At 44.0% G+C, this 17,747-nt stretch overlaps 1 protein-coding gene across 1 annotated transcript in view; it reads right to left on the reverse strand.

Moving 5' to 3' along the window:
- The window catches only part of LOC140481872 (protein mono-ADP-ribosyltransferase PARP12-like), a 42,049-nt gene extending 26,514 nt beyond the window's left edge, over positions 1-15,535 (reverse strand). Inside the window, exons 1-5 of the mRNA XM_072578462.1 lie at positions 15,121-15,535; positions 11,942-12,077; positions 7,800-8,058; positions 4,569-4,670; positions 1,959-2,082 (exon numbers count right to left, since the gene is read on the reverse strand). Coding sequence (XP_072434563.1) covers positions 1,959-2,082; positions 4,569-4,670; positions 7,800-8,058; positions 11,942-12,077; positions 15,121-15,452 — 953 coding nt within the window. The 5' untranslated portion in view covers positions 15,453-15,535. The remainder of the gene's footprint in view (positions 1-1,958; positions 2,083-4,568; positions 4,671-7,799; positions 8,059-11,941; positions 12,078-15,120) is intronic.
- Between the last annotated feature and the right edge of the window lie 2,212 nt (positions 15,536-17,747).

Genomic DNA, 17,747 nt, shown 5'->3' on the forward strand with positions numbered 1-17,747 from the left:
TCAGGTGAATTGGCCATGCTAAATTGCCCGTAGTGTTAGGTAAGGGGTAAATGTAGGGGTATAGGTGGGTTGTGCTTCGGCGGGTCGGTGGGACTTGTTGGGCCGATGGGCCTGTTTCCACACTGTAATGTAATGTAATCTAATCTAATCCATGTCCGTAAACCACCTCCAACCCCAAGCACTTGAATTTTAAATGCCAATCTCTTATGTGAGACCTTGTCAGACCTTGCTGAAATAAACAATATCTGCTGGCTCACCCTTATCAAATCTATTAGTTACATCCTTGTACATTTCCAATAGATTTGTCAGGCACGATTTCCCTTTTATAAATCTATGCTGATTCTGTCCAAACCCGTCACTATTTTAAGTGTTCTGCTATTAAATTTTTTTACAATGGACTCTAGTGTTTTCCTGATGGCAGCCTAGCCCGTTTATAGTGTGTAGTCTCACTGTGTCCTGCATAACTGAAATCTCATCATGATAACAACTTATTTTTTCTCCTATTTACTTGCCATTAGTGTCTATTAACCTTTTGAGATTCATGCACAAGGACACCCAGATTCCTCTACATCCCAAAGTTCTGCAATATCTCACTGCTTAGATAACATTCTTCTTTTGTATGGTTCCTGTCAAAATGGAAAATTTCATATTTTCTCTCTATTTCTCATCGTTGCCCACTCATTTATCCATCTATATCCGTTCAGGTTAAGGTAAGGGTTATGTCCTCTTCACAAATTACTGCACTCCCTATTTTTGTGTCAGCAGCAAATTTAGCAACTACACTTTTGGTGCCTGCATCCAATCATTTGTGTAAATTGGAAAAATGTTGAGAGTCCAGGTACTGATCCCTGTGACACACCACTCAGTACACCGTGCGAACGAGAAAGTAACCCATTAATGCCTCCTCAATTTCCTGCTAACTAGCCAATCATTTATCCATGGTGAGCTTTGCCTGGTGATTGTAGTTTTCATGAATTCCTGCTCCCCTTCCATTTCCTGACTGACACCTATTTCTGGGATATTCCTTGCAGACTCTATAGTGAAGGCTGATGCAAGTTCAGTGGCTACGAAGCACTTTTCCAACTCTCCAAACACTGTTAGCCTTCATTGTAAGGAAGTGAAGGGAAAGTCACTGAGTTTTAGATCAAACTTTGACATGTACACCTCACGAAAGATGACATTTGCTTAACATCACAAACTGATAACATGGAAACTTAGCTGAACCCCATGACTTAGCATTTTATAACATTATACAATTAGAAGATCCTTTGAGACCTCTCCCCTCACCTGAGGTATGGTGACCCTCAGGTTAAACCAACACCAGTTATCTCGCACTCTGTCTAATGAGAGAGCAGCCCTACGGCCTTCTGGGACCAAGGCAAAACCTAGTTGTACAAAACCAGAATCTCGCTGAAAAGAGAGATGTGTCCCTGAAATCTTCCCTCTTGCACTCATCAGGACAAATGCAAGAATGCCAAATTTCAAACAATCACAACAATTTGCACTACAGGAGAAAAAGGGCTTAATTTGTTGGCAGCTATACTCTGGTTGGCCGAGGTATCGCACAGACAAAGAAATCGAACACCATTGGCTTCCTGAGCTCTTTCACCATGCAGTCTTCATTACTGCGATCATTTGAAATTTGCTTTTATGTTTGTCCTGACGAGTACAGCTTCAGAAACATGCCTTTCTTTTCAGCAAGAACATAGTAAATGCCATATTAAAACACTATATAACTATAGTGTGACATTTTATAGTAAGAACATACATAACATCACTTGTAAGATAAATAAAGATTTTACAATCAATAAGACAATAGACAATCGGTGCAGGGGTAGGCTATTCTGCCCTTCGAGCCAGTGCCACCGTTCATTATGATCATGGCGAAGATGGAAATTAAACCCAATAACCGGAGCTTGGATCAGAAAAGGTAAACTCTTAGCCTACATCAAGTTTACCTGCCTATGGATTGGGGATTACAGTATTCCTTTTCAATCTGCTCCATGTCTGGGAGATCTTTCCATCCTTCCACATAAACCTGCCATCGATAAGGAAGCCTGAAGTGCACCAGTTTACATCGATCTGTGTTGATCACAAAAAAAAGAGGTAATTTCAAATGAAGTTTGATGGTGTTCCCTCTAAATTCCTTCCTCATGCCCTTGGATCAAAGCTTGTAATGTTAGTCAAAACATCGCAGCCGCAGCCAGACTCTTGAGACTTCAGTGAACTTCTTCAAGGAGCCACAGGGAAATGATGGGCTGAATGGCCTCCTTCTGGTGCAGATATATTCTGATCAACCTGTTCAGAAATGTTAGTACACATGTCTTGAGTAAGTGGGACTTGAACCCAGACCTCCCAACCCAGATTTGGACAATACCACTGCATCGCAACAGGCCCTAGGCCGAGTATGACACACCGCCAGGGCAAGTGGAACTTGAGCCCCGATCTTCTGCCCCAGAAGAAGGGACACTACCACTGCGCTGCAAGTCTCCTTCTGTTCTGTGAGGTTGCATGAACATTTTGGAGCTGCCCACGGAAGCCAATCCATAGCACAAAGGAAGGTCAATGAATGTTGCATCGTTATTGAGTGCCTTGTACAAATGGAAAGCATCAAAGGTGATATAGAAGAGCTAGGTACTGGACATAACTTCAGACCAAACTGTGGCCTTCAGATGAGGCTGCGCAGTGTCAAAATAACTGAAATTTGGACTGATGTCAGAGAGTTCTTCAAACAAAGTACAATCAACATGTGGAATGGATTCCAGCAAAATTCTTGGAACTGTTTGATAAACAGCTGGATGTTTTGATGGAGGGGGGGGGGGTGGAGCATCTTTTGATATAGAGTATCATTGAAAGTACATTAACAACTCAGCTCAAACAAAATGTATCCCAAACTGCTGCAGGTAGCAAGGGAGGATATCGCACAAGTGTTGACTACTTATCTAACCTCATTATCTCTGGCTGCAGGAATGGTGCTAGATGCATGGAGAATTGAACTGTTGGTGACAAAGGAGGAAGGCACAGACCGAGTAACTACCAGACAGTCAGCTGAACCTTGGACATGAGCAAATTATTAGAAATGTTGAGAGGGTGCATGAATTGACTGTTAGAAAGCAGCAAATTCACCGCTCTTGATTTGTCATGTATGATTTACTTGATGGTATTTTTTTTAAAAAGAGGCAACAAGAAGGATCTATGAAGGTCGCAAAATTAACGCAATTAGTTTTTTTGACAAGGTCCCACATGACAGACTGGCCAGAAGACTCATGGGATCCAAAGTAAAGATTTATGGTCACTGGGTACTTTTAGGAATTGAGGAAGGTTCCTTTTAGTCAGGGTCCAGAAGGTGCAGAGTGATTTCTGGCATACATTGTGAGCCAATTACTTAGACTTACATGTCAGATCCATCCTTGAGGGGTTTGCAGACAATAAAAACATTGGCCACTAGGTTAACGGTGAGGAAGAAAGCTGTAGATTGCAGAAAGATGTCAATGGGCTGGTCAGGTGGGCAGAAAAGTAGCAAATGGAAATCAATTCAGGAGTTGAGAGGTCATACAATAAATGGCAGCATTCCAAGTTAGAACAACAGAACAGAATGACCTTGCAGTGAATGGTAACAGATTCTTGGAATAACAGGGTAGGTAGATCAGGTGGTCAAAATAGCTTTTGAGATAGTTTCCAAAATCTGGAATACGGGAGCAGGGAGGTAATGCTAGAACTAAACACTAAGTAGACCACAGCTAGGGTTCTGTGTATAATGTTGGCCACCACTTCATTGAAAGGATGTGAATGCACAGCAGAGGGTGGACAGGGGATTGACAGGGATACAGAACTTTCGCTTTGAGCAAAGATTGGATAGAGTGGGGATGTTTCCTTTGGAACAGAGCAGGCTGAGGAGAAGTTGAATTAGGGTGTACTGAAAGGGGCCAAAATTAGAAAGTGGGAACAGGGTACTAGGTTGATTACCCATGATTGCATTGAAGAGCAGAGCAGGTTTAAAGGGTCAAATGGCCTACTCCTGCTCCCAGTTTCCAAGTTTCACAACCAATGAAGTACTTTTTGAAGGGTTGCCACTAAAATATTGCAGGAAGCGTGGTAGCCACTAAAATATGCAGGAAATGTGCTAGCCACTAAAATAGCACAGGAAGTGTGGTAGCCACTAAAATAGTGCAAGAAGTGTGGTAGCCACTAAAATAGCGCAGGAAGTGTGGTAGCCACTAAAATAGCACAGGAAGTGTGGTAGCCACTAAAATAGTGCAAGAAGTGTGGTAGCCACTAAAATAGTGCAAGAAGTGTGGTAGCCACTAAAATAGCGCAGGAAGTGTGGTAGCCAAATTGAATCCAAGAAGCACTGAGATAAAGACTGTCTCACCTTTTTAGTGAAGTTGGTTGGGAGACAGTAGGACAGACTCTCCTGCTTTTCTTTGAAGTGGTACCAAAGGAACTTTTCCATTAGCACTGAGTTGCTGGCTTTTCCTCACAATGTCAAACCCTTATGATTTACGTCACCTTTAACATTCGAAACTACTCCCCTTTCCAATACCAATATACAGCTGATGTTTCAGTACCTTTGAAGGAACAGTGCTTCCTGAGGAAGAACAAGCAGATCTCCTCACTGTCCACATTAGTGTTGGGTTCACTGAGGGAGCAACTGGGTGAAGATCCCTTAACTGGAATGAAATACAAGGATCGCAAGTTACATTTTTTGGTAATATCTCTACAAAATCATTGACTAATGCAGAACGTAACAACTGTAACTGCATAAACTCATTCAACAGAAAAACAAGACATTTTGTCCGTTGTGTCATTGTCTGTTTAACAGTTAATGAAATGGCCCAATTCCTTTGATCTCCCCCGACACTCTGCAAAGTTATTCCTTTTTAACTATTTATCAATTCCTTTTTGTAAGTTAACAACAAATCTGCTCACAACCAGCTCCCCTTCTGGCTTTGGAATTCAGACGATAACAACTCAATAATCTCTCTGGTTCTCTTGCCATTTCTATTCAACCTGGTTACTGACCGTTCCCCTTACTTATCGTGTTACACAATTTTGCACACCTCGATTAAAGCTAACCTTAACCTTTCATGCTAAAGGTGCAACCCCATCTACTCCAGTTTCACCACTTCACCGAAGAATGACAAACCCGTGAGGGTGAGGTGCCTGACAACTGGAGGGTGGCTAATGTTGTACCTTTGTTTGCGAAAGGTTGCAAGGAGAAACTGGGGAACTGTAGACCTGTGAGTCTGACTTTGGCTGGGGGTGTATTGTTGGAGGTAGTTCTAAAACAGAGGATTTATGGACCTTTAGAGAAGCAAAAATTGATTAAGGATAGTCAGCATGGTTTTATGTGAGCAAACTCCTGTCTCAAAAACTTGTTGGGGCTTTTTTCAGGAAGTCATCAAAAAGATTGATGATGGCAGAGCAGTAGGCATTGTTTCCTTAGACTTGAGTAAAGTTTTTGATAAAGTTCAGCATGATAGATTAATTAGTAAAGCGAGGTCACGTGGGGTTCAGGGTGAGCCTGAATTGGCATAATGGCTGCAGACAGAGAATGGTGGGTTTTCTTTCAGGCTGGTGGTCTGTCATCAGTTCGGTTCCACAGGGTTCGCTTCTGGTCCTCTTTTGTTTGTCATTTATAGAAATGATTTAGATGAGAATAAAGAAGGCATGGTTCGTAAGTTTGTGGATGACACCAAAATTGGTGACATAGTAGACAGTGAAGAAGGTATTCTGAGATTACAAAAGCATCTTGTTCAAATGGGTCAGTGGGCTGGAAAATGGCAGATGGAGTTCAATCTGGATAAATGCAAGATATTGCTTTAGGTCCAACAAACAAGGGTAAGGCTTATACAATTAATGGTAGGATCTTGGGTAGTGTTGTAGAACAGTGGGACCTGGGGTGCAGGTACATAATTCTTTGAAATTTGTATCGTGGTGGTTAAAATAGTGTTTAGTACGTTTGCCTTCATTACTCGGTCCTTTGTGCATAGGAGTTGGGAAATAATGTTCAGGTTCTACAGGACATTGATGAGGCCTCTTCTGGAGTACTGCGTCCAGTTCTGGTTGCCCTGTTATTATGAAGTTGGAGAGGGTTCAGAAGAGATTTACCAGGATGTTGCCGGGTATGGAAGGTTTGAATATAAAGAAAGGCTGGATAGGGTGGGACTTTTTTCACTGGAGCGTAGGAGGTTAAGAGGTGACGTGTTAGAAGTTTATCAAATCATGAGGGGTGCAGATAGAATCATAGAGCCACAGAGATGTACAGAATGGAAACAGAGCCTTCGGGCCCAACCCGTCCATGCCGACCAGATATCCCAACCCAATCTAGTCCCATTTGCCAGCACACGGCCCATATCCCTCTAAACCCTTCCTATTCATATACCCATCCAGATGCCTTTTAAATGCTGTAATTGTACCAGCCTTCACCACTCCCTCCGACAGTTCATTCCATACACACACCACCCTTTGCACCAATGTATTCCTGGGAATATCCTCTCTAAGTATAGCCTTAATGTTACCCCTTATCAAAAATGCTATTCTCCCTCCTCTCTTGCCCCCCTTTCTATCTTTCCTGTAGCATTTGTATCCTGGAACATTAAGCTGCCAGTCCTGCCCATCCCTGAGCCATGTTTCTGTAATTGCTATGATATCCCAGTCCCTTGTTCCTAACCATGCCCTGAGTTCATCTGCCTTCCCTGTTAGGCCTCTTGCATTGAAATAAATGCCGTTTAATTTACCTTGTTCTCTGCTTTGTTCCTGCCTGCCCTGACTGTTTGACTTGCTCCTGTTCCCAACTGCAGCAGCCTCAGATTGATGCCTTTCCTCACTATATCCCTGGGTCCCATAAGGTAGTTGTCTTTTCCCGTGATGGGGGATTTCAAAACTGGGGGCACATTTTTAAAGTGAGAGGAGAGAGATTTAAAAAAGACATGAGGGGCAACTTTTTTAACACAGAGGGTGGTTCGCATTTGGAATGAACTTCCCAAGGAAGTGATGGATGTGGGCACGATTACAACAATTAAAAGACATTTGGATAGGTACGTGAACAGGAAAGGTTTGGAAGGATCTGGGTCAAGGGCAGGCAGGCGGGACTAGTTTAGTTTGGGATTATGGTCGGCATGGACTGGTTGGACCGAAGGTCTTCTTCCATGTTGCATGACTCCACGTCAATTAGGGATAGGCAATAAATTCCCAGTAACACCTCTAACCCCTGAACAAATACAGAGGGATTCCCTCGTCCCTTATACCATTCCAAGGTAAAACCTCACCACATGGGGGCTAGATTTTATTACTTTCAGTAGGTCAAGGAAGGAGGAATAGAAAATGAGTGCCCTGCTCACTCCCTAGACATGGTCCAATCAAAAGCTGGGCGATGCACTAAAGACTGTCCAAATACTGCCCACCGCGTTTAGTCTCAAGTTAATTATTTTTGAAGTGTGGGCACAGTTGTAAATAAGAATGCAGCAGTCAAATGGAGCACAGAAAGATCCCACAAAGCCAGCAATCTGATCGTAAGCTTCGGTGAATGGATGCGCCTTGGCTATAGCACTGGCGATAAGTAATGCCGTATGACATATCTAATGCCCCGTTGATACGGCAGACGGGATCTCAGTTTAGTGTCACAACCAAATAAAGCCACCTCCAGCCAATGTTCCACTGAATCATCAGTTTACATTGGGATTCAGGTTGTGGTCTTGCGAGGTCAGGGTGTTGCCACAGGGCAGAGCAGGGCGGGGATGTGGGGGAAGCAAATTAAACAAAGTAGAGCTTCAGATCGAATTAGAGCTGTGATTTACCTTTGGCACCGGCAGCCTCCCTTCTCCTGATTTCACAGATGTTACGATATATGGAAGGCAGATCACAGATCAGTTCGATGTTTATTCGACGATTCTCCAGCAAATTCCGGTTTTCCAAGAAGCTGTGGGATCGCCAACATTGGCTTCCCAGTGGACAGGTGTCCAGAATAAACTGAAGGCAGATGTGAAGCTTTTTGCAAGACTGTTTGTAGTGGCAAGAGCCAAAGGGACCATCTCCTTTGTTGTAAAAGGCACAGACCTGAAGAGACAAGATGATTTGTAATATGAAACCTTTGTTAGGCCGCATTTAGAGTAATGTGTGCAGTTCTGGTCATCACACTACCAGAAGGACATGGAGAGAGTGCAAAGAAGGTTCACCAGGATGTTGCCCGGTCACGAGGACCTTGGCCATGAGGGAAGGGTAAAAAGACCAGGGTTTTTCCCACTGGGAAGATGGCCACTGACAGGACATCTGATAGAGGTCTACAACATTATTAGAGGCATAGACAGGGTGAAGAGTCAGGCTTTTCCTCAGGGTTGACGTTTCAATTATAAGGGGACACAGGTGAGGGGGAGAAGTTTAAGAGAGATGTGCGAGAAAAGGTTTTCACGCTGGGAGTGGTAGGAACCTGGAATGCACTGCCAGAACGGCTGCTGGAAACCTGCATGTTAATGACATTTAAGAGGCACCTGGATGGTTACATGAGCAGGGAGGGAATAGAAGGATACAGACCGAATAAGGGCAGTTTAGTTAGAGCTTGACGATCAGCAGAGGCTTGGTGGGCCAAAGTGCCTGCTCCTGCACTGTACTTCTCTTTTGTTCTTTTTGTTCTTCTATTAATTTATCTCATGTTTGTCCACTGTCCAGGACACCCAGACTGTCTATCCCTGACAGTTCCTGCCTTTAGTATTGACGGTTCTTGCAATCCTGACAGGAAGGCCTAAAGCAAAGCAACAACAACTTACATTTCCATAGCATCCAGGAAACAGAATGAAACGCCCCCAGATACTTCACGATACAGCAGTGTTTGACACTGAGCCACATAAGGGAACACTGGGTCAGGTGATGAAAAGCTTGGTCACAGATAGGTGATACTGAGTGCATTAAAGGAGGAGGCAGAGAGCAGCAGGGAGGGAACTCCTCACCTAAGGGCATGGGAAGCTGAAGGTGAAGCAGTTAAAGTTGGGACTGCTCAGGAAGCCAGTTGGGTAGTTGGTTAGGAGGAGGGTCCAGAGATAGATGAGGCTTTGGACTGATAACAATATAAATCAGTGAGCACTGGGACGAGGCGTGGAGTGGGGAATTTGCTTGACTTAAGTCAAGTAGAGTTTTGGATGATGGTTCAATTCACAGAAGGTGGTCAATTCTGGAGGTGACAAAGCTTTGACAGGGTAATTTTGTTTTAATTTTTTTTTAAAAAATGAACAATTATGAATTATTAGCTCTCCTTTGACTGTTGTGAAGTACCTAGTTTCTACTCAGAACCTCTTCCATTCAAATGTACGAACAATGGAGATGGAAAAGATCTTCAGCCCGCCCCACACAACTCTCAATCTTATAGGAGAAAGTGAGGACTGCAGATGCTGGAGATCAGAGCTGAAAAATGTGCTGCTGGAAAAGCGCAGCAGGTCAGGCAGCATCCAAGGAGCAGGAGAATCGATGTTTCGGGCATAGCCTGAAGAAGGGCTTATGCCCGAAACGTCGATTCTCCTGCTCCTTGGATGCTGCCTGACCTGCTGTGCTTTTCCAGCAACACATTTTTCAGCTCTCAATCTTATTCCAGGGGAATCCTATATTCCCCATCCTGTCTGCAAGCAGAGTGTCCTGACCATTTTCTGTTTCAAACTAGCAATGTGGTTCATTCTGAGAGGTGACATAAATAAATATGTCACAGCACAGCACAATATTTACATAATGCTCTTTATGATTCGACCACAAATGAGAATATCTTTCCTCTCAAATATTCTGTTCCTTCAAGGTAAAGCTGCATCTGCTGAATCTCAGGGCAGAGGTGGCTACTGCAGATGCTGGAGATTAGAGTCAATTTTGGAGTGGCGCTGGAAAAGCACAGCAGGTCAGACAGCATCCGAGGAGCAGGAAAATCGATGTTTCAGGCAAAAGCCCGAAACGTTGATTTTTCTGCCCCTTGGATGCTGCTTGACCTGCTATGCTTTTTCCAGCACCACTCTAATCTTGACTCTGCTGAATCCAGCCCAGGCAATGGCTGTGGACATTGGCTTCGGTCTCTCCGTAACGGAGAGAATCTGCAGAAAGAAATTGCTTGACAGGTTTTAGGACCATGGCTGGAATCACAACGCACAAAGCAACGTTATTAGAACCTCATACTTAGACTAGATCTTTGAAATTCCCTCTCCTCATGCTCTTGGCCCCAAATGTATCCTTTCCAAGAGTTTATCCAATTCCTTTGAGAAAGTCACCGTTAATTCACATCCACTGCCTTTCAAGAAATGTATTCCACAAGATGACGGTGCATAAGAAAATTCCTACCTTGCACAGAATTATAGAATGGTAAAAGCACAAAGGAGGCCAGTCAGCCCATTCTCTGAGAGGGCCAGTCACACTCACCTGCCTTTGATTCCATTGGCTTTTTAACTTTGCTTTATCAAACGCCAATTAACTTAAACCACCTCCAGTCTGTCTCCTCCAGTTGGATATTTTCCAATCAACCTGTTTAGAGTTGTTATGACACACCTCTGGAGCAGACGGAATTTGAACACATGCTCCTGGTCCACAGGTAGAGATACTACCACCATGCAACAGCCGTTCTTTTCTGCTTATTTTATTTTCATACCCATAGCTGCTCGCACGCAAAACTGAACAACTTTTTTGTCCCTGTCGTCAAATCACCCATGGCATTTTTCATCCAGTAACCACCGCCAGTAACTCACCCCGATTTTCCAACTGATAATTTACATGCAAAGCAATGCATGCAAAGCAGACCATCAAAGGTCTAATGTTCTAGATTACCCCCACATGAGGAACAAGCCTCTGTACATCTACTTAGTCCATCCCTTTTATTATTCATCCAAACGAGATAGGGCGGCACGGTGGCTCAGTGGTTAACACTGCTGCCTCACAGCGCCAGAGACCCGGGTTCAATTCCTGCCTCAGGCGACTGACTGTGTGGAGTTTGCACATTCTCCCCGTGTCTGCGTGGGTTTCCTCCGGGTGCTCCAGTTTCCTCCCATAGTCCAAAGATGTGCAGGTCAGGTGAATTGGCCATGCTAAATTGCCCGTAGTGTTAGGTGAAGGGGTAAATGTAGGGGAACGGGTGGGTTTTGCTTCGGTGTGGACTTGTTGGGCCGAAGGGCCTGTTTCCACGCTGTAAATAATCTAATCTAATCTAAATCAAAACAGAGTGGGTGGGGGAGATAAAGAACTCTATCCCTAGTGGGGCTCACCTCTCTCTAAAAGAACAAATTGAGGCCACAGCAGCAGCCAGATAGGGACTTGAAGCTCAGACTTTCAGATTAGAAGTCAGATGCTCAACTGACTGAGTCACCCAGGGTCTGAAAACTGTCCGCAAGCAGCTCATGTTATTTTCTTAAAACCAACCTATTCAGAGATGTCATTACAAATCTCTACAGCAGGTGGGACTTGAACCTGGGTCTCTCAGTCCAGAGAGTAGGGACGATACCATTGCACCACAAGAGCCCTTCTTGTTACTAACCCTACTGTCACTGGAAACACTTGCCCTCAATCAATCTCCCTTCATGACTTAAACACCTTTCAAATGCCCTCTTTAACCATCTTACTCCAAGGAGAAAATCTCCACTTTTTGCAGTGATTCCTGGATATTTGAAGTCTATCGTGTTTTGTTCCACTCTGTCAAGTCTTCTGTTCCCCCTCTCTAGCTGGAGCTATGACATCCTTGTGCTGTGCTGACAATTGAACCCAAAGCTGAAGCTGAGATCTAACATGCGATTTACAATAGTCCAACCCTTTTACTTGAGAAGAGGAATTTGCTGGCATGAGTGTGAAATTTGTGTATCGGTTAAACTTTAATCTGCTGATAAAGTTTGCGGAAGCATCGCTGATTTATTAGCTCTATGGCGAATATGTAAATAATTAAGTTTCATGAGTGTCCCAGCCCGGTCTCTTGCTGCTTTTCAAATCTCACCTCAGGCATTAGAGTAGGATCATTCTGCAACAGAAGCTGACGCAACTCTTTGACATCCAGATTGTGAAGTCCATTCTTACTCAAGATTGCACCGTTGTGGGCAGACAGGATGTCATGAGAATTTGTGCAGGCTTTTCTGAAACACATGAAGGATATTAAGAAAACATATAAAAACCTAGCTGGTTCAATAATGGAGTTACAGTCACAGCCCCATAATACACTTGTGTTATAAACATTCAGCTAGAAGGTTGGGCATCGCTGGTAAAGCCAGCATCTGTGGCCTACCCCTTCTTGCACTGATTGGGTTGCTAGCTGTAGGATATGAGAGAGGGGGCTGTAGGTTGGAAGTATTGACAGCAGAGCTTCACCAGGAGTGGCTCAAACAGAGAGGTGTCAGGATTAGATTAGGTTACCTACAGTATGGAAATAGGCCCTTCGGCCCAACAAGTCCACACCAACCCTTTGGAGAGTAACCCACCCAGATCCATTTCCCTCTGACTAATGCACCTAACTCCTAGCATCTTTGGACTGTGGGAGGAAACTAGACCACCTGGAGGAAACCCACGCAGACATGGGGAGAATGTGCAAATTCCACACAGTCAGTTGCCCAAGCTGGGATCGAACCTGGGACCCTGGTGCTGTGAGGCAGCAGTGCTAACCACTGGGTCACCATGCCAACCCAGATAAACCTAGTCACTAAAAGCTGGTCAGCATAACCTCAATGGTGAGAAAACATTTAGATACTAAACTCTGGGAGAAAATTCATGTTTTTCTTGGGCCTGTTCACATTAAGGAAGGTCAGCATGGACTTTCTAAAAGCAAATAATGACAAATCAACACAACTGTGCTTTTTTTGGTAGGGTAACAGTAAGGATGAATGAGGGCAATCCGATTAAATTTGATTTCTCTGGACTTCTAAAGGACACACCATAAATTGCCACACATCAGCAAAGTTGATATACGTGGAATCACAAGAAAAGGCAGTGGTGGCACGGACAAGAAGTCGGATTGGGTGACTGGGAAAAGTGAGTAATGGTGGAAGGTTTGCAGTTGTGTGCTTGCCTTGATACATATTAATAACAGACCAGTGTTGTCCACAGAAATCAGCGATCAATCACTAGTGCAGCACAGTCTGAGCTCCATATTCACTTTCATCAAGTATTTTACGTACCTTCACACAACCATTCCAGATATATTCCAAAACATTTACCTCTGCTCAGTGACCGAGGAAGTAACACATAGTAATTTAGAAAAGCATTTGCACACTCTGCTGTTCATCTCACCATTTTCATAATGAATGCACAACAGGATTTTAGTCCACATGAACAGAAGGGTTGATGCCACATGCCCAGCCACGGGGTTAATGACTCAATTTTGATGGTCCAGTATAAATCAGAAATAAGAAAGGGTCTTGAGGTGCAGAGAACAGTGTCCCTGCCTCAAGGTTGGAGTCCGACTTGAACTTGGCTTGAAGGTCAATGAAGTTGCATTGCAAATAGTGCCAAACAGTTGGTCAACCTGTAAATCCTTCCCATTCACCTATGGTAAGCAGTAATAGAGAGGAAGAGAGAGAGAGAGAGAGAGTCTCCTCATGTGCTGTTCATTGACAGGTGCCCCATCAAGCTACAGCCTCTTGGCAATCTATTCCAGGGAAAACAATGGAAACAGATGCAAGCATGTGTTCCATCTGCCTCGTGCATCATGGGAAGCTGAATGAGAACAGCAACACGACATCCAGGTTAAGATCATAAGAAACAGGAGTAGGCCATTCGGCCTTCGGGCCTGCTTCACCACTCAAGAGGATCATGGTTGATCCATTCTTGATCAGACACATGGGGCTAGTGACTGATATTTGGAACAACATTGACTTAGACTTTGGGCATACAGGGCATGGATGTCAACACTTGGAGATAACAAACCTGGAAGTATTGTGAACTGTGAGAAGGTTAGTCATTGACTTCAAGAAAGCATAGGCAGGTGGACACAGGGATTTGTAAATAGATATATTTTCATAGGAAGAATGAAGCAAGGTAATACAAAATACAAGAAAGGGTCAATTCTAAAGTGAGGACAGGGACTGGCGGACCTCGGATTATTAGTGTACAAATCATTGAAGGTGATACAAGAGGGTGAGAACATGGCTAGTAAGAGACAAGAGGCTTCCAGCAAGAATTATGGAGTACACAAGCAAGGAACTTATCATGAACATTTGTAAAACACCAGTTCAGCTTCAACTGGAGTTGTGGGTTCCAATTCTAGGCATCAAACTATTGGAAAGATGCGACAGACTTTGTAAGATCAGTTCCAGGTATGAAAGACTTCAGTGGGGATTGAAGAAGCTGGAACTGTTCACTTTAATAAAAAAAGGTTGAGAGCAGATAGAGATGTTCAAAATTCACAAGGAATCCACATGGAGCAGACAGATTAATTTCATTGGGGAGAATGCTGATAGTCAGAGGGAGAAGATTTTAAAGGTGAATTGCAAAAGAGTCAATGATGACAGGAGACAAACCTCATTCAGGGTCTGGAATGTACTGTCTGAGGGTGTGCTGGATGCTCATGGAAAACCCAGTTTTCCATGGGTTTGGATAAGAACCCAAAGAGAGACAGCACAGGGAAATGGGAAGAGATAGATTACTTTTGCAGAGAAAATCAGCACCGATTCAACAGACTCCAGCTGCACTGAGTAATCTATGATGCAACAAATCCTGGCTTTGAGTACAAGCTCAAAAATAAACGCCACCCAATGTTTGGGAGAAAGTGAGGTCTGCAGATGCTGGAGATTAGAATCGAGAGTGTGGTGCTGGAAAAGCACAGCAGGTCAAGCAGCATCCGAGGAGCAAGAGAATCGACGTTTCAGGTATAGGCCTTTCATCAGGAATCTGCTGTGCTGAACAAGCACCACACTCTCGACTCCACCCATTGTCTGCGCACATCGGGTTATAGAGTCATAGAAACCAGTTTAACTGCGTAAACATTAGCACAGAGTTAGCTGAGAACTGAGAATGGCAGCTCTCCTTGGATGCTGCCTGAACTGCTGTGCTCTTCCAGCACCACTAATCCAGTGTTTGGTTTCCAGCATCTGCAGTCTTTGTTTTTACCTGTATAATGTCAGACCGAGATTTACAGTGGATTACAGTACATTAGTTATTCAGCCAGAAGAGCCCACTCTCACTCACTTGTTTTTAGCTGGTCTGCAATCATCATAGACAAACCTTCGGCACAAGTGCAGTTTGTTGCAGGTCTCACAGTCCTGATTTGGGTAGTTCTTGCACAGTCTGACTGAGGTGACAGCGATGACCAAACTGCCCAGAGAGCGGCTGGAACCTGCGGCTCCTGAGTCTTTTACCACAGCAAAGTGCTGAGTGTTGTACAGGACCTGGTTCATGTCCGCCCCAGAAATACCAAAACCAGTACTGGCAACTTTCTCCAGAATGGTGTTAAAATCTGACGAGCCCTGGTTGGCGCACAGGGTCTTGAGGATGAATTCAGTGACAGTCAGCTGTGACATTGCCCCCGCGTGAATTTTCTTCGCCCGTCGTTTCAAACGAGAGGCAACTTCAACAACTGATCACAGAAACGAAACTGAAACCAGGAATCCTACTGGCTGGCCGTCATCAGTTGTCTTTAACTGAGTCAAAAGAATTAAAACAAGTTATTAAATTTTCCTTAAATTGTCAGACAGAGGTGACTTATTGTCGTGGCAGGGATCATGTTACCACTTCTGAGAATGACTAGCTGTCCCTGCTATTTGACTGGAGTGGCACCACTGCCTGACCTGTTCAGCTGCGCCTTAAAGCAAAATCTCTGTTTCTGTGTTTACCCGCGTTTCCCCAAATCTAGGTTGTGCTACATTCCCATTTCAGTTGCACGCGGTTCATTGCTTTACCTTCAGTTATTCGTCCCCCAAGCCCTGGCATTTTTTCCCCCCTCAATCTCTGTCCTTGATAATAGCTTAGGGCGTTAAAGATGCTACACAAATGCACACCCTCATTGTTGGCTTGTTCTGCAACTGAATTGCTGAGTAATAATAGCTTCCTTTCAATTCTTAAGTAGAATTACTGCAATGTGCACGGTATGTATCAGAAGCAAACAGGCTGCTGAATTAATCTACAAAAAAAAACAACAAGCTGGTACCTTAGCATTTCTCATATGACACAAAAGCCATGTTCTGGTCAGTATTTTGGGAGACGGGGTGGGAGAAAACAAAGCACACATTAGCCGGCCACCGTTAGATGCAGCTCTATTATTAGAGTCATAGAGATGCACAGCACGGAAACAGGCCCTTTGGTCCAACCCGTCCATGCCGACCAGATATCCCAACCCAATCTAGTCCCACCTGCCAGCACCCGGCCCATATCCCTCCAAACCTCTCCTATTCGTATACATATCCAAATGCTTCATAAATGTTGCAATTGTACCAGCCTCCACCACATCCTCTGGCAGATCATTCCATACACGTACCACCTTCTGCATGTAAAAGTTGCCCCTTAGGTCTCTTTTATATCTTTCCCCACTCACCCTAAACCTATGCCCTCTAGTTCTGGACTCCCTGACCCCAGGGAAAAGACTTTGTCTATTTATCTTATCCATGCCCCTCATAATTTTGTAAACCTCTATAAGGTCACCCCTCAGCCTCCGATGCTCCAGGGAAAACAGCCCCAGCCTGTTCAGCCTCTCCCTGTAGCTCAAATCCTCCAACCCTGGCAACATCCTTGCAAATCTTTTCTGAACCCTCTCAAGTTTCAAACATCTTTCCGATAGGAAGGAGACTAGAATTGCACACAATATTCCAACAGTGGCCTAACCAATGTATGTTTCTGGGTTCGAGCACCTGAACACTAAAATTCATTGTGGTACTGAGGCAGGCTGTCAGAGGAGATGTGAACTGAAGACACACCTGTCTGTCTGAGTGGCTAGAAAATATCCCATTGCACTACTTTGAAGTAGAGCAGGGGAATTATCCCCCAGTATTCAGCCCTTGATGAACATCACACACACAAGCAAAAAAAAACTCTGAACATTATGTCTGCATATTTGTGACAGTTCACGGCATGTTCTGGCTGTATTTCGATATTGCATCAGGAAGTTCATTTTGAAAATAAAGTCAACATGAGAAATGTGACTGGCCTGTGGGGACATGCTGAGAAAGGTATCCTGCAAAAGGGAAAGGGAAGGCTGGTAGGTATAGGGAATGCTGGATGACTAAAGAAATTGAGGGTTTGGTTAAGAAAAAGAAGGAAGCATATGTCAGGTATAGACAGGATAGATCGAGTGAATCCTTAGAAGAGTATAAAGGCAGTAGGAGTATATTTAAGAGGGAAATCAGGAGGGCAAAACGGGGACATGAGGTAGCTTTGGCAAATAGAATTAAGAGTTTTTACAAATATATTAAGGACAAAAGGGTAACTGGGGAGAGTATAGGGCCCCTCAAAGATCAGCAAAGCAGCCTTTGTGTGGAGCCACAGAAAATGGGGGAGATACTAAATGAATATTTTGCATCAGTATTTACTGTGGAAAAGGATATGGAAGATATAGATTGTAGGGAAATAGATGGTGACATCTTGCAAAATGTCCAGATTACAGAGGAGGAAGTGCTGAATGTCTTGAAATGCACAAGATCGGAAAAATCCCCAGGACCTAATCAGTTGTACCCGAGAACTCTGTGGGAAGCTAGAAAAGTGATTGCTGGGTCTCTTGCTGAGATATTTGTATCATCGATAGTCACAGGTGAGGTGCCGGAAGACTGGAGGTTGGCAAACGTGGTGCCACTGTTGAAGAAGGGCAGTAAAGACAAGCCAGGGGA

This window comes from Chiloscyllium punctatum, chromosome 10 (genome assembly GCF_047496795.1).
Source record: "Chiloscyllium punctatum isolate Juve2018m chromosome 10, sChiPun1.3, whole genome shotgun sequence".
Classification (NCBI taxonomy): Eukaryota; Metazoa; Chordata; class Chondrichthyes; order Orectolobiformes; family Hemiscylliidae; genus Chiloscyllium; species Chiloscyllium punctatum.